Source organism: Melozone crissalis, unplaced genomic scaffold (assembly GCF_028551555.1).
Source record: "Melozone crissalis strain CALT ecotype California unplaced genomic scaffold, PUWL_Pcris_2 ptg000034l_1, whole genome shotgun sequence".
Taxonomy (NCBI): Eukaryota; Metazoa; Chordata; class Aves; order Passeriformes; family Passerellidae; genus Melozone; species Melozone crissalis.
The window spans coordinates 22,937,994-22,961,097 of record NW_026535812.1 but is presented as its reverse complement, the minus strand read 5'-3'; the positions used below and the strand labels follow the sequence as shown (position 1 = coordinate 22,961,097).

Below are 23,104 nucleotides of genomic sequence, written 5' to 3'. Positions count from 1 at the left end.
CCTCTTTTATCCTCTCTTATGAACTTAAATAAATTTTGAACGAGCCAAGGGCTTAATCTCTCATCACAAAAAGATTAATCAAGGTCCTTGATCTCGTTAGCAGCACTTCCCTGGCTCCCACTGCAGTCACGACAATCCTGTGGAGCAGGGGGAGAGCCACAGATCCACTGCTCCTCAGATCCCCTGTTCCAAACATCCCCTGTCCCACACATCCACCTTTCCACACATCCATTTTTCCACACCTCCACTATTGTATTTGCAGGGTGTCCCATGGCAGGAAGGAATGATGAATCTGGCTCCATGTTCTCAGAAGGCTAATTTATTATTTTATGATGCTATATTATGTTAAAGAATACTAAACTGAGCTATGCTAAAGAACAGAGAATGGATACTTAAAGAAGGCTTAACAAGATAATAATGAAAAACTTGTGACTTTCCAGAGCCCCAACACAACTTGGCACTGATTGGCCAATAAATCAAAACAATTCACGTGAAATCAATCAAACAACCACCTGTGGGTAAACAATCTCCAAACACATTCCAGAGCAGCAAAACACAGGAGAAGCAAATGAGATAGTATTGTTTTCCTTTTTCTCTGAGGCTTCTCAGCCTCCCAGGAGAGAAATCCTGGGTGAAGGGATTTTTCCAGAAAATGTGATAGTGACAATTCACTTCTCCACACATCCCCTGTCCCAGCTCATCCCTTTTTGCCATAAAACACTTCTCTGATTCTGCTGAGGGCGCTTCATCTGCCCTTTTTCAGAAGAAAACCATGGGAGGCTTTCTCACAGCTCTCACAGCAGTGATCACAGTGGTTCTTTGTCACCATCACATTTTCTGAAAAATCCCTTTGCCAGGATTTCTTCTCCTGGGAAGATGAGAAGCCTCAGAGAAAAAGGAAAGCAATATTATCTCATTTGCTTCTCCTGCGTTTTGCTGCTTTGAAATGTGGTTTGGACATTGTTTACCAACAGGTGATTGTTTAATTGGTTTCATGTGAATTGTTTTTACTTAATGACCAATCACAGTCAGGCTGTGTCAGGGCTCTGGAGAGAGTCATGAGTTTTTCATTATTATCTCGTTAAGCCTTTTGTAAGTATCCATTCTCTATTTTTTAGTATATAACATAACATAACATAACATAACATAACATAACATTGTATATTATAATACATTAGAATATCACATAATATCATATAATATCATAAAATAATAAATTAGCCTTCTCTGAACATGAAGCCCGATTCATAATTTCCTTCCTGCCACGGAGGACCCCAAAAATACCACACTTCTTTGATCAATGCATCCCTGAGATGCTCTGTGTGTACCAGGTGTGGGAAAAAAATCAGCCATTTTTCCAGCATGGGACCCTCAAAGTCTCATCTTGAGGTGCACCATGGTCAGGCTGCTTAGAATTTTACTGTAGTAAAGAGAAAAACAGAATAATTGTTGATTATTACATATTAGGCAATGATTTGCCAAGATAGGCACCACAGTTTCATTTTTTATGCTCAATAGCTCAGAAGTTCTATCTATGAGGTAAATAAAACTAATTTAACCATATAGAGAGGATGGGTGAAACCCCTTTTTGGGTTTCCATTCCTCTCTGGCTGCACTCAACAGGGCCCTGAGTTCAGCTGCATTGCTGTAAAAGTAATAATAATGATTATGATGATGATGATGATGATAATAATAATAATAATAGTAATATCACACTGCTAATAATAGTAATATGACACTGCTCTGGCCCAGGAGAGGAAGGAGCAGTTTAAGGTACCTGAGCATCCTCCTGTTCCAGGAAGAAAACATTCAGCAGATGAGTGAAACAGTTAATATTTTCATCTTCCACACAATCATTTTCTACAAATTATGACTATTTTCCCCCAGTATTTACTTCTCCCATTTTCTCCTGGCAATATAATCCATGCAGAAAATTATCCCAGCTCTTTAGCTAAAAAGATACTGACTTATTTATTTCATCTCAATTCTGAAATATTTAGTGGATACCATCTAATTTTGGAGTGTTCCCACACTGTAAGCGATTTGCCTTTGCTTACATTAAATGGTTTTCATTCCAAACATTCCCTGCCTGCAAAGCTTTCCTTTGTACTTGGGAAATATTACTATTATTATTATTATTATTATTATTATTATTATTATTATTATTTTTATTTTTATTTTTATTATTTTTATTATTATGTGTAGAGTTGCCTTTTGAGGGATGCTCTACACATTGGGATGGGTGAAGGCAGTGCTGGCAAAGCTTTTTGAGCTCCTTGCTAGGAAGGAATTGTTGTGGACAAGCAAGAGCAGCAGTCCCAGCCCCAGCAAACCAGGGCAGATTTCCCCACACTCCAACACTCTCCTCCTAACCCTGAAAACCCCTAAATCTTTCCATCCCAACAGCAGCAGCTCTCATGAATGATGTTCCACTGCCATACCTGGTCTAAGGAAAATGTCAAACCTCATGTTAGTACTTAATTACACAATTTCCAGCACTGCCTTTCTGGTTTCCATGCTCCACTGCCCATAGGGTGAGTTTCTGTGTCCAGTTTGAAGTTATTTCACTGAGATAAATCAGCCTAAAAGCAGATTTTTACCATGGAGACTGACAGAGAATTGTAGGTGTGTTATGTGTGAGAGATGCAGATTGAGGGTTGGCTTTTCCAGCTCTAATAGCTCAGGGATAAAATTCATAGAAAATGATCTCTGCTTTCTGCTGCTAATTCAGCTGAATACAATATATATATATATAAAATATATATTTATATATATATATATATATATATAATATATATATATGTATATATATATATATATATATATAAAATACAAAAATCTGAGGGATGCAACAGCTTTTACAACTCCTTTGCTCCATGGAGGGGGAGAATTCAGCAAAGCAGGGACAGCAATCTCACCCCAACAACAGGAACCATATGTAATATAAATAAACCCAAAATTCTCACCCATCTCCCACTGTGGCAAGTGACCCCACATTTATTAATTAATATGGAAACATCTTGAGACATTATTTAAATGTTTAACTAATTTGTAATCATCATCCCCTGCTCCCCCAGCGAAAAAAAAAAAAAAAAAAAAACGCAAAACAAACCCACAAAACTAATGTTCACCACTTGGGATAGTTTTCAGAGGTCAAGAAAATAAATGTTAAGTCCATGTTTTTAATTAATTTCCACCACATAATTCTCCTCCAAATGGATTTTGGAAAGGGAGAAGTAACAAGTCTTGCCTGCAAGGCAGACAAGCAGCAGGAGGTGCAGGTTTTGAATTGGCTTTTAAGGAGTCAGACAACCCACAAAGCTGCCAGCTGGTAAAATTTAGTTCTGGGTCCTCAATTTGGAGAGACAGACAATCCAGAGACGAGCAGAAGCAACAGCAGTTTGCAGCTGAACCGTTCCCAGCAAAATCCATTTACTTGAGGCATTTTTGATGATGAACTTTTCCACTTGCTGCTGAAGTTGGGCTGGCAGGACAGTGACTGATGGCTTGGGGAGGAGCTGGAATGGGAGCTGAGCACAGAACACAGCCCAGTGGAAATAAATGTGTGTGGAGGTGTTCCTGAGCAAAGCAGCGCCATCCATCCTCTGCAGCCTCAAAGGCTTTGGAAATAAACACAAATTCTGGGCTGGAAGTTGTGCCCTGAGCTGAGGCTGAGGGCAGGGCAGGGACACAGGGCACCCTCCAGGTGTTTCCCTGCTGTTTGCACAGCCCTGTGGTGTTAATAATTTTGTGTGGTTCTCTACAGCTGCTTCATGAGTGACAAACAGAATTTTCTGAAGTGGTTTGGAATGGGAGAGCAGGAATTCCTTTCAAGGCTGTAATGCAGTCAGGATAATAAGGATAATAAATATTGCCTGAGAAGGTGAAGAAGAAAACCTCTCAGAATCACAGAGGTGATGAGGTTGGAAAAGAGCTCCAAGCTTGGACTCAGTCTTTGAGTGATCCCCACCAGCCCAGGGCTCTGAGTGCCACCTCCAGGGATGGGGAATCCCCTCAATCCTCTGGATTGCACAATCTCTGCAATAGCCACATCTAAATAAAATCCCCCTGGGATCCTTTAGCCCAGCCCCAGTATTTAGGGAGCCTGGGTAGAGTCTTGTCAGACACAAATTTAATGCACTCTGAAGCCCCACAAAGAGCTGTGGTTGCTGCAAGTAATGGGAGAGAAAAAAAATCCCACCTTATTTCTATTCAGTAAGAATTACAAAGCATAAGGGGCAAAGAAAATGGAATTCAGCTGAGTCAGGAGGGAGTTTTGCATCTGATCCTTCTCTACCACTTAAAATTGTAGGAGGAAGATGTGGATGCTCCTTGTTTGGGGTAAACAAAGCAGCACCAGCTCACACTGGGAGTTTTTGCTTTCCTCCCTCACTGGGACACCAGGAATGTCCCCCTGGGCTCCTCATCCTTGTGGAGCACACCCTGGGACAGGGTTACACATCACACCCGACACCTCAGGAAATGAGAATTGGCCAGGGAGCAGCTTTGAGCCTTAATTGCTGCGGGTGCCAGCCTTGCTGTTAACTCCTGTCTGCCAGAGTACAACAGGAGCTTTCACACCTCAGCTCTGCTCTCCTCATGCATTACTCTGCTAATGCAACTTGCTGCCTTCTATTGGCAGGGAATTACAGAACCATTATTGCATGTTCATGAGAAAAAGCTCCAGATAGCAAGAGGTCAACAGGTTGAGCTTCACTTACTTTGGCACTGTCAGCAGTTGGCACTGTTCGTGTTTCATGACAAAAAAGTCTCTCCTTATGCTGGAAGGAAAAAAAAAAACATACTTTGCTTTTATGTCTTGGTAATGCAGACATTTGGTTTTGAAAAGAGCAGCTCAGTTCTCATTCAAATAAAAAATACTGACTCGCACAAGGCCTTACTGTTAAACGTTTGCTTTGGGTTTACATTTAAAGTCATGTAAAAAAGGCAGGAAAACTCAGCTGAATTCCATTTTCTTTGCCCCTTATGCTTTGTAATTCTTACTGAATAGAAATAAGGTGGGATTTTTTTTTCCTCCCATTACCTGCAGCAATCACAGCTCTTTGTGGGGCTTCAGAGTGCATTAAATTTGTGTCTGACAAGACTCTACCCAGGCTCCCTAAATACTGGGGCTGGGCTAAAGGATCCCAGGGGGATTTTATTTAGATGTGGCTATTGCAGAGATTGTGCAATCCAGAGGATTGAGGGGATTCCCCATCCCTGGAGGTGGCACTCAGAGCCCTGGGCTGGTGGGGATCACTCAAAGACTGAGTCCAAGCTTGGAGCTCTTTTCCAACCTCATCACCTCTGTGATTCTGAGAGGTTTTCTTCTTCACCTTCTCAGGCAATATTTATTATCCTTATTATCCTGACTGCATTACAGCCTTGAAAGGAATTCCTGCTCTCCCATTCCAAACCACTTCAGAAAATTCTGTTTGTCACTCATGAAGCAGCTGTAGAGAACCACACAAAATTATTAACACCACAGGGCTGTGCAAACAGCAGGGAAAAATTGGTTACCACATTTTCCTCAACAAGCAAGGTAAAATCTTTCCAATTAACATTTTAGTTAAGAAATTCACTCACCATGCCTTTTCTTAAAGGTTGTAGCTCAGTCTTTTAATTTTTTTCACTGTGGCTCTATTGGAGATTAGATACCCAGCAGCAAGAAGGGAAACTAAGTGAATTATACTTTTAGCTCATACTTTATTCTCTTTACTTTAAAACTTCAGGAACTCAGGCATCCATTTCACCCATCATTTATCCTTGGAGACCAAGGCAGCTTCAGGGAAAAAAGCAATTACCTGCTATGGTAAGTCTAGCAGTTACAATTATGAAATAATAAAATGTCAAAGACACATCTAATTTAGATATAGGGTTTTATACTCAGCTTAGTGAAACAGTACAAAATATTCTCTGCAATTTCTCCATCCATCAGCTGGAATCACTCCTTTGACTGTGAAACCAAATGCAAATTCACAAGTGTTTATACAGCAGATCTGAGCGTGCGTTAGAAATCAGCAATTGAAAATCTATTTTGCTTACCTTGTCACCAATAATGGGATTACAGCACTAAAAAAAAAAACCACTTTTCCTTCTGGATACACTAAGTAGAACAGTTCTGTCTCCAGAGAGAGCAGAACTCAATTTCCTTTCCTCTTGGCTCTTGGAGGAATTTAATGTCTTTTCCTCTCAGTGCTTGATGTGTCACTGACAGTCCCCCCAAAAACAACCCCACCTGCTCCCATGGCCACCTCTGGAATCAGCAAAGGAATCCTCATGATTTATAAACCTTTAACAGCAAGGAACAAATTCCAAAGGAACAGCGGTAGCAGAGTGTAACCAAACTTTTCACTGAAGTTCTCTGAGCACAGTGATCTTTACCCAACAAGGTTCCCTGGGATGCTCAACTCCTGAACTGCAAACTGTGGCTCTGTGCTGCCAGGAAAAGCCTTTGTGATAAGCAGCACTGCAAGGTGGCAGAGAGAGGGAAGACATAAAACCCTTTACCAAATAATCACAGACTCACCTTTTATCAATTAATCACAGACTCCGATAGCGCCCAGGTGTGGCAGTGCTGCCCAAATTCACAGCCTTGCACCTCAGGTGCTGCTGAGCTCCACTCCTGACCATTAAATGAACATTAAAGGGATGAACTTGCCCAAATCTGGCAAAAATCATTGTGAGGATGCCAAGCTAGAGTGGGGCAGAGATGCCAGTGACCAGCAAGGAGTCAGTGCTGTGCTGTCCCCTCACTGCAGGAATGCTTGCTGGGACATTGTGCTGCCCCAGCCCCTGCTGCTCCCCCAGCTGGATGGAACAAGGGGAACAAGGTGCAAAATCAGGAGTCAGGGAGAAAATGCTCAGGAAATCCAGCAAGCAAACCTAGGGGGAAGCATCCTGCATTGTCTGTGTCACAGCCATGTGGGGCACAGAGAAGCCCAGGGACAGCCCCTCCAGACATCTCCAGGTGAGCCAAACCTCCTCCTCTGCCTTGGAGACAGCAGCACTGAGGGGTTTTGTAGCAAAATTCAAGCTTGTGTTACAGCATGAGGAAAATTTGTTTTGTCTCAGCCTCAAAGGAACAAATTTAGCATTGCCCAAGACCTTGTTCTGTTTAGAGGGCCAAACCCTTGGGATTGTGCATCTGTAAGAAGTGAAGCCCATGGTGGTACAAAATTCACTCCAGGACTAAGTGAAAAGAAGGGAAAAAGAGCAGTTGGTTGTGGCCAAGGTTAGTGAATTCTTCATCATAAATTAAATTTATGCAGCATATTAAACTTCAATCTTTGAAGGGTGTTTTTATCCTTTCACACTGTTCTGAAATGACGTCTAACAAAAGGAACGAGGACAAAGAAGACGGATTTAAAAGAGAACTGGGCAGATTTAGGACCAACATTCTCCAGTACCTTTTAACTTGTGTAAGAGAAGCCAAACGACCCAGGAGCATCTTTTCAGTCCTGTTTTCATGCACCAAGGCTGCTGCTAGGGAACCGTCTTCCCTACAGCTCTCTTTCTGAAGCAACATCAGGCCAGATGTGCATGAGGAAAAGCAGAAGAGTGAACAGTGCCCACGCCCAGGATGATCAGGCACAGCTCAGGGAGCTCCCAGCACTCTGTGCCTGCAGTGCTTCCCCAGGAGGGCAGTCCTGGGGGAGGATGAGCCAGGCTGAGCAGGGCAAAGCAAGAAACTCAGGCACAACTGCCAGGGCCTCTCCAAAGGCAAGGGATAATCACTGCTCTGCCCAATCCACTTATTACCATTGCATTATTCCAGTCTGAAGGGGGAATCAAATAAATGTAGCGATCTAAAACTTAGATCTGTGGCAAGTTTGTCTGGAGAACCTTCCTTTCCTTCCCCACCCAAGTGAGAGAGGCAGAGGCTCTGTAAAATGAGGAGGCAACACCTGCAGAACAAACAAACTGCCCTGGACACACAGTGTGAGATCTGAACAGCACATTATTAAAAGGAGCACTTTGGTGGTGATCTAGATAAAATAATGTTTAATCCAGACTGACACTATCTGCCCAGGATGAGGGAAGAGATGAGGATCTGACTCCATTTTTCAGAAGGCTGATTTATTATTTCAGGATATATATTAAAATTATACTAAAAGAAGAAAGGATCTCATCAGAAGGCTAAGAATAGAAAAAGAATGGAATGAAAAACAAAAGCTTGTGTCTCAGACAGAGTCTGAACTAGCTGACTGTGATTGGCCATTAATTAGAAACAACCACACGAGATTAATTTCAGATGCATCTGTTGCATTCCACAGCAGATAATCATTTATATTTTGGTTTTGAGGCTTCTCAGCTTCTTAGGAGAAAAGATCTTAAGGAAAGGATTTTTCAGAAAATGTGTCTGTGACAGGTGCTGGCTGGAGCCAGGGAAGGTCTGACACCAGGACACTGAGATGTTTCATACTCACCACTTCCCCTCAGCTCAGGATAAACCTTGCTCTGAGCTGGGCACCTCTCACACACCTGGACACAAATCTGGGGATCAGGATTAAAGCTTCCAGCCAAAACCAAGCCAGCCTAAGCTTTCCTTCACTTCCTTACAGGCTGAGGAAAATCAAAACAAGTGATTAAGACGGTTCTTTGCTTCATTAACAAATATACAAAGTTTTATTTTGTTTATTAGATTGGTTTTCTGTATGTTAACATTATCATAGCAGTTATAACCCACATTCACAGCAGAAATTTCCTAAGAGCATTTTGCAACACTAACTGCTGTATCAGAAATCCTTAAGAGAAACTTATCTTTTAGCTACTCAGGTAATTTGAATAATAAAGTGCAAAACCACAATAAAATTTGACAGACATATGTCCCAGCTCATATTCAGTGGAAATGAAAGGTTTATAAGACCACTAGATATGGATTCACTGCACACAACAGAAGAGTGTGACCTGAAGACACCAGTTTTCAAGTTTTCCCATTACCAGACATGGATTACAATGAATCATTTTCCATTACTTTTAAGGGTAACATAGAGAAATCACAATGAGGTCATAAATAAAACAGAACACATTGGCCAGACAACCTGAAGCTTAGCCCTGTATTTGGTACTTTTTACCCAATAAAGGTTTTGGGAAGAACTGATGAACAGGAACAGTTCATTTCTTGATGAAATGGCCTCTGATTTCACAAGGAACCGACTGGCAGGACACAACACAGCAGCTTGTGTGGGACACAAGTCATAGGTGGATTTTTTAGATGTATTTTTTACCACCCATAGACATAGACATGGTCTCATTCAACTTATGATTGCCAGCACTAATTACCGTCCTGCTCAATTCAAGAAAACAGAGAAAACTCAGAATATTGTGGGAATCAGGTCCAATTCATAAACCACAACCCAATCTTTTGTGTTTCTCTCTCTCTACAGCCACTGCTGCAGCCTCTCCAGTAGCAAACACTCTTTCCAGGACAGATGAAGTATCACAAACTCCAGAGGCCTTTCCCTTCCTTCTCCCTGACTCACGGATCTTCATGAAGCCCTCTGGAGCTATGACTTAAACTGAGAATCACCCACAAGGAGACTACTCTACCCTTTTAGTTACAGAATGCAAAGATGCAGATTAAATATCACTCTAATTTCGTCAGCTCCAACATTGCTGTTCTTCTACCACTTGCCAAAAAATGACAGTTCAGCAGGCCAAGCTTTAAGAAATACCAGAAAGTTTGAACTATAAATTGATTCTGCATCCCTTGACTAAGCTCACTTTGCTAAGGACACAAGACACCACTGTCAGAACAGAGAACAGGCTGACCAGCCAGCTTTAAGGACCACGTCCTGCTTATAGCTCTATGTGTAACCAAAAATTGCACAACATACATTCCCAAAGAACTCATTTTTACACAATACTCTCCTTCACATTGTTCTACTTGACTACAGTCAGTGCTCTCATCAGGAAACAATTCCATGCACAAACAGACAGCAGAACATCCAGTGCTATTTGGGAGGCTGCACTTTGCATTTCCCCCCTTTTTGATCCTTTCAGATCAGCAGATGCAAGGACCCAGCTGTTGTACCTGGGATAAGGCACTTGCCCCAGATGAGCAGTACAGCACCAGGCCAGTGTGCCAGACAATCTGCAGGGACCTTTTCTTCACCACTTACAGCCAAACAAGGAATAGTTCTGGAGCAATTGTGCTGTTTCAGCCTGGAGTGCTCCTCCTGCAACAGCTTTCAGAAGCTGCTTCACATTCTTCCCCTAAGCTTCCTAGTAATGGCCACAGATTTTGCAAACTTCCAGAGGTTTATTCTATTTCCAAATCAGCTCGAGGTGCACTTCCAAGGGATTCGTCAGAACTTGTGAAACATCACCAGGAAATCACAAAGGGAAAATTTCCACCTGTCCAGCAGCAGCTCTAAACCATCTACACAGCCAAGGTTTGTCAGTCGAGGTCTCACATGATTTCAATTCCCTGAAAAAACAAAGTTGCCTTATGGCATGCATAGTATAGATATCACTAGTGCTACCTGGAAGAGTTCTGGCTCCAATCCTCCTCCCTCCCAAAGGGGACAAATTCAAACCCACTTATCTGAAGAGTTTTAAATTCAATCTTTGCTGCATATATTTCAAATAAACCTGTGCTCCAAACCTTGGAATAGCCTAGGAGTAAAAAAGCCTGTTAACTCGCCACTAACAGAAGACTAAGATAGAAGTGAGATCTAGTTTCTATCAAAAACAAAAAGCACATCTCACTTCTGGGTTTATTTATTACTTTCTCAAAGACATTTTAATATAATTATTCTGATATTCTGGTCTAGATAACAGCCAAAATCTCAGTTTTAAGGAAAACCCCTCATTTTACACTGATTTGAACTCCCAGTAGCTTTAAGCACCCAAATAATTTTAATTTCTTTTTCTACTGAATGAATGTTCTGCAGTTCTAGAAAGATGAGTTATGCACTTTTGTTCACATACAAAAAGACAGTCTAACAGATGTAAACTATTTATTGAATATTTGCCACCAATATTGTTAAATACATAATCTTGCAGTTTTCCGCTTTCAAGTTAAAATGTCAGAAACAGAACACCAAATATTTACAATTCTTGTAAGGAATGTTACATAATGACACATTAAGGCGTAAATTCTTTTGGCTTATAATTCTGAAAAGAATGATAATAGCAAAAAGTGATGCAAAATCTTTCTTGTGAGATTATGATTAAGCTACAATGTTTTACAAAAATATGGTGTAAGATGGCAATAATCCCATTCAAAATCCTGCATTAGGCCCCTCGAGAGGGGCTGATAATTTATACAGTCAAAACTTTTAAAATTTACATATAAAGGTACCCTATCCACCATTGAAAAGTACAACTCTCAACATATACAATTTTCAGGCCACAGTTTTGAAGGTCTGGAGTATCAAGTTGGTTTGATGAATTAGTCGGTTGGCACTTATGAACACATTTATTGCCCTGTGGAAAGAGAAGAATATTGCTTCAGACACTCCAGAAACATGGCAGGGGAGAAAGCCAGCATCACTGGCATCTAGAACTGGAGAATTGGAAGCACAGGGAAGTTCCACCCTGTGCTGACCTACCTGAAGCTCCCTGCTGGCAGCCAGCCTGCCTCATTTGCATGGCTAATCCCAGGAAGGCCGTGTTGATTTGGCAGGAATTGAAAAAGAATTTGGCTCTCTATCATCACTGACATCTCAATCCTTTCCTTCTGGGACTCAGATAACCAAGGGAAAACCATGGAGCAGATGACTGGGATTTGGAGCCAGATGATCTTTAAGGTCACAGCCATTTTCTGACTCTGTGACTGTTAAACACCTTCCCAAAGCTGAGCTCTTCACCCCTTAGGAATTCCAGAATTGGCAACTCTTCCCTCAGGGAATACTAAAGGTGCCCACATGTGACAGCAATGCTATTTTAGTTACCTTTCTGCACAGGAAAGTGTGGGGTCACAGAAGTTTTCAGCTCAGCAATGACGTCTGAGCAGTGCTGGGGGCAGCAGGGATCTCACCCCATGTGCAGCTCAGACAGAAATTCCTCCTGACTTCCCAAGGATGGCAAATACAGGATGGAATTTCTTACACTAGTGCAAATTATTAACACACTTTAAATTAAGCCTACACAGTACTTCTGTCCAGGAATCAAAGCTACCAAAGCCTAAACTTCTCATTTTGGTATCAAATTTAGCCCCAGTTTCAGGGAAAGGAGAGAAAAACAAGAATGCTTTGATGGGAGCAGGACTGTACTCCCAGCTGGTCTCAAGACTCTTCTCTCCTTTATAATGCAGCATCTCCTGGGTGCTCTCAGCCTTTGCCAAGCTCAACAAGAGCTGACATCAAAGTTGGTTCCATCTTTAAAACAGAACATTTTGGCACTGTCAGAATCTGAGGGGGATCCATTCATCCTCCAAAAGAATCACTGCAGTGAATTATACAGGAACAGTGACTGCAAAACCCAAGGTGAAGGCCTGGAAAAAGCCTCAGTTTGAGGGCTAAAATGCTCAGCTAGAAAAAGATTCAGCTGAATCATTCCAGATACTGTGAGGGTCTATAAAGAAAGGTCAATAAAAATGTAAATCAAAGAGAACCCTGCACAGATGTTTTGTATTTGCAAATGATACTTCAAATAGGTAAATTACTTTTCTCAACAAAAAAACCCCTATAATTTCTTTGTCCTTTTATCTGCACTGAGAAAACCCACACAGGGCCAGGAAATTGAACTTCTCATTCAAATTCAAAACTAACACCACACATGGGTGTTTCATGGTGGTGAACTGAACAACTTTCCCTTTCCTCAAAGGCAAAAAAGCAGCATTTTAAGGCAGCCATGGTAATGAGAGGACATAGGTAAGGAAATAATTAGGCAACTCCTAAGAAAGGCAGCTTCTGCCTGTCCTATTTTCCTGTTAGTCATTATGTAAATTGTTGAAACAACAGGACAAAAGCATACTTACTTTCCATCTTTAAAATAGGTTTTCAGAGTATCACTGAAACTTTTGGAGTATTTTACAAACTCTTTCTTTTGGTGCTCAAGTGCCTACAAAAACAAAAACACCAGGAACAGAGTCTTAGTTCACATATTTCTGTGTACAGCGAGAACCTTAAGGTTAAACTGATCAGAAAATTAATTAATGTTACATCAGGAATAAAAATTTTGGTTTTTTTTTCTTTAGAAGAAACAAAGAAGAATAATTATTTGCTCTAGAATTCCTGAGAGCTATCATACAACCATTCTGCTGTTAAAGCATGGTTTCATTGACCAGCTGGGCTCTGCTGTTCATCCTTGGATCAAAGGATGCCTCTTGTGCTGCTATCAGAATTATTGGATGGAGAGCTGGTGCACGTACCCGCCGGTTCTGGTACTGGTATTTCTTGAAGACATTATTTACTGTGTCAAGGAGCTCCTTTATTGCACTTGCAATGTCCCTGTTGGGCAAGAAAAAGAGAATTTCAATATCCTCAGGAGATGCCATGAAATGCTGGAATTGAATCCCTTTCCAGCAGTCAAGTATTTCTCAGGGCAGCCCCTACAGAGGAAGTGTCAGACATGATGGAGGAGGCCAAGCTCAGCAAGTTTGGTCAAGTAACATCCTCATCATTTCGAAGTGGGATCAGGCTCTCTGGCAATGGGAACAATGCTGCTACAGCTACAGAATTTCAACACTCAGACCTAAATACAGCAAGTTTGATCTCTCCACCTGCAGCAAAATCCATCATATTGTACTTACTTGATTGTCTGAAGAAACCTCACTCTGTCATTGATCTCATCTGGAATCTTACTAAGAATCTGTTTAAGTGCTCGTGCCTTTTCATTAAGATCTTGGAATTCAGGTTCAGGTCTTTCAATCATATACTCTGGCAAAAAGAACATATTCAAAACCACCATTAGTTTGTCCTGAAGTCAGTAGTGACAGCTGAAAACACGACACAAAATGCAGCAGGGTGAATGTGAAGGTGAACAGCACAGAACTGCAGTGAATAACCCCTGAGTGAATCAGGACAGTGCAACAATCACCTTCATTACTGCATGCTGGAAAAAGAGCCCATCTTACTTTATTTGAGACATTAAAGTCATCAAATTCAGTATTAAAATAACTTAAAGCCTGCAGTATATTCTCCTTCTGTGACAGTGTAACTGCTGCTTTTAATTTGAAGAAGGAAAAAAAAAAGAGGGTGTTATACTCCATATTTGCCTTTTCCTGGTTATTAGCATTGCAAAAGGTGAACTATGCACCCATAAAAACATAGTTCTGAACATTCATTTTATTTCTTTCCTTCTCTTATTAGTCAAGTGTGGTCTTAAGGGAAATTTAATTTCTCCAACAGCAGTATTCAAAAATATAAATTTTCTTCTACCATGCTGAGAAAATTCTACTAAGAAACAAATAATCTCTTCTGAAAAAAAACCCCAGAAATAGAGATTTGCATGTTCCTAGTTAGCAGTGTAATTAAAAATACAGTTCTCCAACACAGGCTTTGTTACCTTCTACATCATCAGCTGCCATACGCAGCAGAGACTCTGTGAAATTCACATCCACACTTTTCTTCTCCAGAATTTTCATGATGATGTCCTGTGTAAGACCTGGATTTTCTTTTTCAGCCTGTAAAGCAGAGAAATTTTCTATTTTTAAATAAGCCAGACCTGGACATTTCAAACACTAAGATTTTCATGTAAGTTGTTTCAGGTCCTGTAGGAGTTTGCTAGGAACTCTGAATGTCTAATGGCTTTAGACCAGTAGATTACATTAAAAACATTTGTCCACTACAAAATTCATTTTTCTTGGACTACATCACTGATTTTGTATAAGCAACTTTTCCAATAAGCCCTTGCACTCATTTTAATTTGAGTGAGAAAGGTTTTAATAAATGCCTCAACCCTGTTATATTTTCATAAACACCAGGCTTTAAGACAAAGATGGTATCCCCTGGAATTTAATTCACTCCAACACAGGCGCTACTCCCCCACCTTCCCCCTGACATTTATAAATGTGCCCCTCATGAATCACATCATATGCTCACACGTCATCTGGGAATTGCTGTTTCAGAAGAAACCCAGCTTTTGATTGATGACATATCTAAGTACAGAGCTGGATTAACACCGGAGCTGTTCACATCACCTGTGCTGCCACCAGAAACTGCTCTGTGTGCAAGAAAAATGAGCCCTCTGTGGGTTTTTTAGCTGGCACTACCATTTTTACCATCATCTCAGTTTTACATTATTTGCATCCAGCTTAGCTCCTTCCCACCAATTGTGAAAACACACAAAACCAACCCACACTTGCAGGAGCTCACTTTGAGTCTTCAGCCCATCAAGGTACATTCAGATTTCAGTGCAGGAACAGGGAACTACCCCAGATTTGCACAGCTCAGATATCTCATGCCTGCCATTATTTTGTTTCAATATTTGAAAAGATCACCACTTCAATAAAGCAATGTAAAGGAATATCTGTATTTTTACTCCTTAGGAATACAATGGAAAAGTCAGAAGAATCTTTTTTTTCCATTTACTGCTGGATTTCTACACAAACACTGAACTTCATCCACAAAAAAATCCCATTACAACTCACTTTGTAAACCAATTTCAAAGTCTGCTACGTGCCTATTGCTCATGAGAGCCTATTCTACAAATCTTGTGGGTTTTAGACTAAGTTGATTATTTATTCACTGACTGCTCCCTCATTTAAGCTTTTGTTCTGTATGGACAAGAGAAGAGTCTGTTTAAAATTGCTCATTCAGATTTCTACTCATGACATCTGCAGACATCTCAAACTTCCAGTTCATGCAATTGTCCATTTTATTTTTAGACGACTGGATCAAGGATGAAGTCTCAGATAAAAAGACAAGGAAACAAGAGAGCTGACCTTTTAGCTTTGTCTTACACAGCTTACTTTTGAAACAACCATTTTTCAATACAAGTTACTTCTCACCTTAATAAAAGCTGCTCTCAGTGTCTGAGCTGCAGACAGATTTACTCTTTCTAGCTGCAATAAAAGTTTAGAATTAATGATTAGCATTCTGTTGTTATCAGAACAAAACAAATTCAGTAATCACACCATAAAGCAGAATGGGAAGGGGGACTGACAGAAGCTTTCAAATTGCTGGTCTCACTTCAGAGATACTATAAAGTTAATCCCAAAGATAACAGTTCCCCCCAAAAATGAAAACAAAAATCACTGGATGCATTTTGCAGCAAAAGTCCAACAGAAGATTGTGAGAACATCTTGGCAATGTCTGATATTCAGAGAAAAGCAAACATTAAATTACGACCATTAGCAGTAAAATTAAAATGCATCAAGCTGTTCACAGGTTTGACTGTGTGCCATTTCCTGCCAGAGAATACCAGAGCTGGCATTTTTGTCAAAATCCTGTGTTGAAGGTAAGAGAAAAGCTCAGGACCAAGACAACCAGCAAGCTTTGATGGCAAGAAGGGTGAACCAATGCAGAGAGAGAAGATGTGTTAGACAAAGCCTTCCCAAGATGAACAGCATGTTCCTGTGGCCTCATTTCCCAAAATAAAGGGGATTACTGCATTCCAAGGTAAACTGGAGCTCACCTCATTAAAGACAGGGTACATAACAGCATAGAGAGGCATGGAAACCATAGAAGTGGTCTCTGCTTCATTCTTCATCTCTTCCATTGTCATCCTCATTCAAAGAGCCACTTCTCAAGGAAAATACTATAGAAGCAAAAAACTCCTCATTCACTGAAATGTCTCCTCTTTTTCCTCGTTGTGCAAGAATACTTGAGGAACTTGGGAAATCTATTGTCCTTAGGGTGTGTGAGAAAAGAGAAAACAAACACACAGTTACAAATCTTGAGAGGGACAGGATCTAAAAATGACAAGGCACAGATTAATGTGAGTTCTATTGTCTAGAAACCAGGGATTTCCCATCACATGAGTCAAGTAAACATGGAATGATCACTTGGTGTAACTTCAAAACTAACAGAAATCTATTAAATGAATATTTTAAAGAAAAGGTGCCGCTCCAAGTGTTTTCCCCTTCAAGTTCTTATGGAATCAATTCTCCTTAAAGCAGGGATTTTATGTGCTATTTACCAAAATCTTGCCACCGCTCACAGGCAGCAGCATAAGGTTCCTGACAACTCCCATCCAGGAAAAATTTGGACAGCACTCCATGCTGCAGCCCAAGCCCCATGCAGATGCATTGTGACTATTAAAGCTACCCATAAACAGGTATATTTATAAATACTCCATCTTGCACATGCATCAAGCTGTGATTCTGCTGGAGATCGGTGCCTCCTTTCCACCCTCTGAACGTGAACACTGCATCTTTGCTTTAATATAAGCTGAAGTCATGTTTCCACTCAGGGTGTGCCACCAGCTATGTTAACTCAATGGAAAATTATTGTTCCAGTAACTGAACCTCTGGTTTAAAAGTTCTCCACCCAGCCCAGCTCATCATATCCATCACTGCTCAGACCCAGAAATTATGTGGAAAAGAAAAAAGGTCACCTTACAGTTGATAAAAAGCCCTTGTTCCAGCCTGCTGTATTTTCTCTTAATCAGATTCTTTAAAAAATATTTTATATGACATAATTGAGTTTAAAGACCTGAAGTCCAAGTCAGAAATAAAGATTAAAAAGAAAGATATAAAGGGTTTTAATTTTTAGATTTGCTTGGAGGATTTAATGCACTAGAAGAGGGATTTTTTTTCTCCTAGCGAGCTCCAGACACCTGGCATTTGCATGTCTGTGTAACTCACTGACATTTTAGTAAGAAGTGAAAAGAGTGAAATGGTAAGAAACAGCAGAAACTGCTCCAGCCATCAATATCACTTCCTGAGAGTATGAACAGGTTAAGAACATGCCAGGACATTTCTCCAAGCCATATCCCTCATTATGCTCTGCACTGGCTGAAGATTTTCAGGCTGTTAGAACAGGTATTTTCTGTCCAGAGCAGATCTATAATTGTTTAGCCATAATTACACAAGTGAAATTTGTTACTGATTACAGTCAGCACAGAGAAGAAACTGGATGACTACAAATCCTGTGCATTTCTCTTTTGGGAACAGTAAAAGCTGAAGAAAAAATTCAACATGACTACAGTAAAAACTTTATACAATCTTCTACCATGGACTGCTCACTGCAAAACCTCACTTTGCTCCTCTTGCTGTCCCAGCTCAAAGTGCCACAGATGAGCTGATTCCTCCAGCCCCAGAAAAGGATTGCTGAGGCTTTAGAAAGTGTCTGGATGGATGAAATGCATATTCTGCAATAATCAGGGGTCTCACTCTTTATCACCCACCCCTGGTATTTTACAGCTGCCAAGAACACGGAGGAACACAAGTGAATATTCATCATTCCTCAAGAAGTGGAGTGTTTTCCCAAGAACTTGTTTCAGTTACATAAATTCATGCCAGGTCTGCTCACATGGGGGGAGGCAACTTGTCTGAACAAGTTTGCACTCCCTACTGCAGGTACAAGCTGTCCCATTTGTTATCCATGTGTATTCCCTGCTGGATGGAGATTTGTTTTTTGCTGTTGAATTCCTCCTTTCTGGAGGTTCAGTGAGTGTCCCCTCACACACCTGCATTCACAGATGAATTTATAGCACATTTCCATCTGTAGTCTCAGAGTAAGTTTTTTAAATAGTTAAATCAGGTCACTGAACATTGTTCTACCCAAAAGATTTTTATCACAGGAAGAAGGGCAAAAAAGGACAAAACTGCCATTAGATATAATTACTTTGTTTTTATGGGTTAGCAGTATCCACACACACACAAAAGGAAATACTAAGTGAAATGATGGATTTTTATGATGATGAAAACCTATTACACTGTGAGCTACCACGAAGAACTCATTTTCTCCTGAAGAACCATAAGCTATTGTTACTAATCCATGGTACACTTACAACCCTCATATAAAAACAATTATACATTATCTATTACCCCTTTTCCAGACACTGACACTCCTAAAAAAAAAAAAAATTACAACACTTGGATTTATATTAACACAAAGGATACCAATTTTGCAACTGAAGAGGTGGGTTTATATATATATATGTGCACACAAGAAATATTTAAGAACACCAAATGCTTTGTGGTGCCAAGATATGAAAAGAAATATATTCCGTTTATCACACTGCTTGTTCATTATTTCAGAAATCTTCCTGTTTTCCAGAAGATACACTAGGAAGCATCATAGGACCTGACTGCTAAAATTCTCAAACTGTTTATATTTACAGTCAGGAATCAACTTCACATCTTTTGGATGCAATTTATTCACTTCAGTCTTTGCTAGTGTTAAATAGAAAGAATAATTATCTTCACAAAACTCTGTGTTCATTGTGTTACTGAAAGTCAGTTTGTCACAGCTGCACTAAACTACATCCAAATACCCTTGAAGGTGGTCTCAATCCTGATTAAGGACCAAATCCTCATGAAAACTGAAGTTTCTGTTCTAATTAGATCAATTATCAGCAAGCCCACTAACCTTCCAAATGGCCTGACTCAACTCAAGCCAGTTTAATGCACATTATCAGCAGCAAGGAGGAGCTTTCAGCATTTCTTTTAGGAGGTGATCAAAAGCAGCTCTGCACAGCTGCCAGACTTCCTGACAGTGTCTTGTAACAGCTTAACTTCAGTGCCTCCAATCCCAAAAGAGCCTTTTCTTTGAGAGGAGTTTACCCCAGTTTCACCTGTCATCTGCTTCATTTGACATTCTCACAAAAGGCGAAATAAGATTCCATGAGAAGGTGATTTATTAGGGCAGCACAGTGGAGTGGTAGAGGTGAGAAAATCCTGGAAAACTGTAGGATGCAGAAAAGGTGTTACTGTGCTGGCAAAGTTGTTAATTGGTGTGAGGGGGCAGGTGAGGAGAAGGCAGCAGGACAGAGCCAAACACTGAGCTCAGTGTCAGCCTGATCCCCCTCTGTGTTCCAGGGACCCCAAATCTCTGGGTGTGCAATGAGGGAATGCACAGAATGATACAGGAATTGAAACAGAATCTGGATTTGCCAACTAAATACATAAAAACCAGTTAATAGAGCCCTGACTGCTCAGTCCTGGCCCATCCAACACAGCAGGCTGCATTCCAAGAGATGCACCAACATGGAATACGTGCTTGCACTGTCAGGATAAATCTTACATTCTAACCTTTAAGTCCCAGCACTAAAATATGATCCCAGCCAGTCAGCAAACATGGACAGAGCTGGTATATTTTAGATGAGGAATAGATTTGGAAAGGTTCTTTGACAGGCCTATTCCCCCACAGCCACCCAATGACATTTTAAATCATTCAACTGAACTTTAACAGAAAAAAAACCCCAAAAACCCAACTCCTGCCAAGAAGGGTGAGGAGCACAGACCACCACAAGTCCCAGATGGACAACCACCATTGTCAGTGTCTGAGGTGACAATCTGCTTTCTCTATGTGTGTCATTGTCATGCAGTCAAATCAAGCAGAGCTGCTTAACAAGAACACAACATGCCCAGGACCCTCCCCAAATCCACACCTGCTCCTAGGCCAGGCTGAAGAGGTTTGATCAAAGAAAGGTGTTTGTGTAGCACAACCTTCTGAAGCAGTGCTTACAGCAAAGAGAGCAGACTCTCATGATTTCAACTTTTCAAGTTTTAAACCAACAGAAATATTTGGTATCAATTGGCAGGGTTTCAGCTCTGTCATCAGCAGATCTGATGTTGTCTCTGTTCCCTTCTCCAGGCTCCATCTACCCCAGATCAGGGAAGTGCTTAGACATTAATATTCTTTTTTAGAAAAGTACTACAGAAGAACAAGGCCCAAGGCAGTGATTGCAAATATTATTATTTCAGTGGTTGGCTTCTAGCAAAAATCAGAGCTCCATTCCTGCTAGAAAAGACCTTACTGCCAAGAGGTTCTGCTGCACTTTTTGCAGGGAGGATTCAAGAAGAGGTTTCACCTTTAACCTGATCTGAGATCCCCGAGTTACCAGAAAAATTCATTCAAGTCCTGGAAGAAAGAGTGGGGGAAGGGAAATAACAGCATAAATTCCATCTGAATCCAGAGGCAGAGCTTGAATCAAAATGTAAGAGCAATGTGCAGGGGAGGAGGGAGTGTAGATAATTTACTACTGCTGTTGTAAAGTTTATGGAAGTAAAAATAAAAAATTGTAGAATTTGCTCTTTTAACTATATACACACCCACACAACCTGTCTTGGTAACTCTGTTTCTATCATTAATGGTCGCTTGAATTTAAAAAAAGCCCTAACCCACACATCTTTCTTTTTCAGTCAAATGCTACCTTACCTGCCACTGAATTTTAATTATCTATTGCAATTATTTCCCATTGTATAACTTAGATTATTTGATACAAAGCTTCAAAGCTTTGTGTTTCAGATACAGAATTACTTTCCTTCTTTTTAAAGCTGAGTATGGGTGGATTCACTGGGATTAACATACAGATCAAGTATTAGGATAACAATCTGTATTTTAAAATCAGCAATGATAAAAAGAGACTTGAAAGGCATCCTACTGAACTGATTCCACATCCTGCTGATTCTTACACCAAATAGTTTCACTGCAGAGTCAATAAAAGGAATGTCACCAGTATTGAAGTTTAAAAGTGTCTTCTAATTCCTCTCACCAGAACAGAAATGCAGTTTTCAAACATCTCCACACACGTGTAACAGTCACCTGCAGTGAAATCCACTCTGGCAAAGCAGAACTGCTTGTGCATTTGATTACTGTAAGAGCAGTTCTATGACTAACTCAGAAGTGACACAGACCTGTGATAAATCCAAGATGCCTATTTTTAGAACCATATCAACTCAAAAAACAAAAACCAAGCCTAGCCTGAAGTCAGGCTTATAATTAGTCCGTGTTCTTTTGCTGGACTTCGAAATGGAAGTGATTGAATCTGTCCTAATACACCCAGAGTGTGTCTCACAAGAGACCCCACAGCCTGTGCTCCAGTTCCAGCAGTCAGCACCACCAGAACTGTTATCCAGCACAACTGAAACAGGTCATGAATGTTGGAATACATAACCACAACAACATATCCCCGTTTCTCTTTCTTTTTCACCTCTTTGGGAATGTGAAAGTGAAGCCATTACTTTACCAAAACACAAATAGGTATGACACAGCTCCAAAGGTACAAAAACACATTCCAGCGTGTGAACACATACCAGAGGTGAATTAGTTCCTCTGATAACAGGAACAGCACAAGGTTTCAGCCACGCAGTATGTGCGAGCTACAGGAAAAACACCAACCCAACTCACCCGTTCAGTGAGCGACTTAATGGGACAGCCCAGCCCTGAGTGCTCAGTCCCCAAGGGGGGCACAGCCGGGGGGAGCCTGCGGAGGAGGAACCCCAGAATCAATCGGGCTGGAAAAGACATCCAAGACCACCGAGCCCGACCTTTGAACAAGCACCACCTTGTCAAGCAGACCATGGCACCCACTGCCACGTCCAGCCTCTCCTTAAAACACCTCCAGGAACGGTGACTCCACCGCCTCCCAGGGCAGCCCATTCCGCTGGCTAATCACCCCTTTCTGTGAATAATTTCTCCCTAATGTTCACCCTACACCTCCCCTGGCGCAGGAAGGGGGAAGGAGCCGAGGCGCCCTTTCTCCCTGCCCGCCGCAGCCACCTGACAGCGCTCCGCTCCGAGAGGACGAGCTAAAAATAAATACACACAAAAATAAAACACATCCGGGCCTGCGCCCGCCGGGCCCGGCCCGAGCGAACCAGCACCAGGCCGGGAAGCCCGGAGCGGGGCCAGGCCCCAGCCCCGCGGCCGCGGGAAGGGCGGGCAGAAGGACAAGCCCCGGGCGCTGCCTCAGGGCCGGAGGAAGGAGGTCACGGCCCGGCCGGGAGGGGAAGGGACACCCCGCGCACCTTCCCCGCACGCCGAGGCCGCCCTCAGCCGCTTCCTCAGCCCGGCCGCCCCTCTCGCAGCCTCGGAGGGCGCGGCGGGCCCCGCGTCCAGCCCGCGAGAGCCGGGCAGGGCAGGGCTCGGCACCTCACCTGCCCCGGCCCGCCGAGCCCCCACTGCTCCCGAGGGGCTTCGCCGCCGCCGCCGCGCCGGAAGCGCCCGCGAGGAGCAGGAGGAGCAGGAGGAGGAGGAGGAGGAGGAGGAGGAGGAAGAGCCGCGGTGTTACCACACACCAGGCGTTGTCCGGAACCGCGCGC

General features: G+C 41.7%; 1 protein-coding gene across 2 annotated transcripts; it reads right to left on the bottom strand.

Annotated features, from left to right (window-relative positions):
- Window positions 1–10,940: 10,940 nt before the first annotated feature.
- PDCD10 (programmed cell death 10) lies at window positions 10,941–23,045 on the bottom strand. Of its 2 annotated transcripts, none has more exons than XM_054282793.1 (8): window positions 22,940–23,045; window positions 16,528–16,742; window positions 15,902–15,955; window positions 14,458–14,575; window positions 13,703–13,829; window positions 13,322–13,400; window positions 12,929–13,011; window positions 10,941–11,433 (listed from the first exon to the last, which is right to left on the bottom strand). In XM_054282793.1, exons 2-8 carry the CDS (start codon window positions 16,621–16,623, stop codon window positions 11,352–11,354), a joined length of 639 nt encoding a protein of 212 aa, XP_054138768.1. In that variant the 5' UTR covers window positions 16,624–16,742; window positions 22,940–23,045; the 3' UTR covers window positions 10,941–11,351. The 2 variants fall into 2 exon arrangements, with proteins under 2 accessions (XP_054138768.1, XP_054138769.1); XM_054282794.1 differs by having other exon boundaries at window positions 16,528–16,734.
- Window positions 23,046–23,104: the final 59 nt, after the last annotated feature.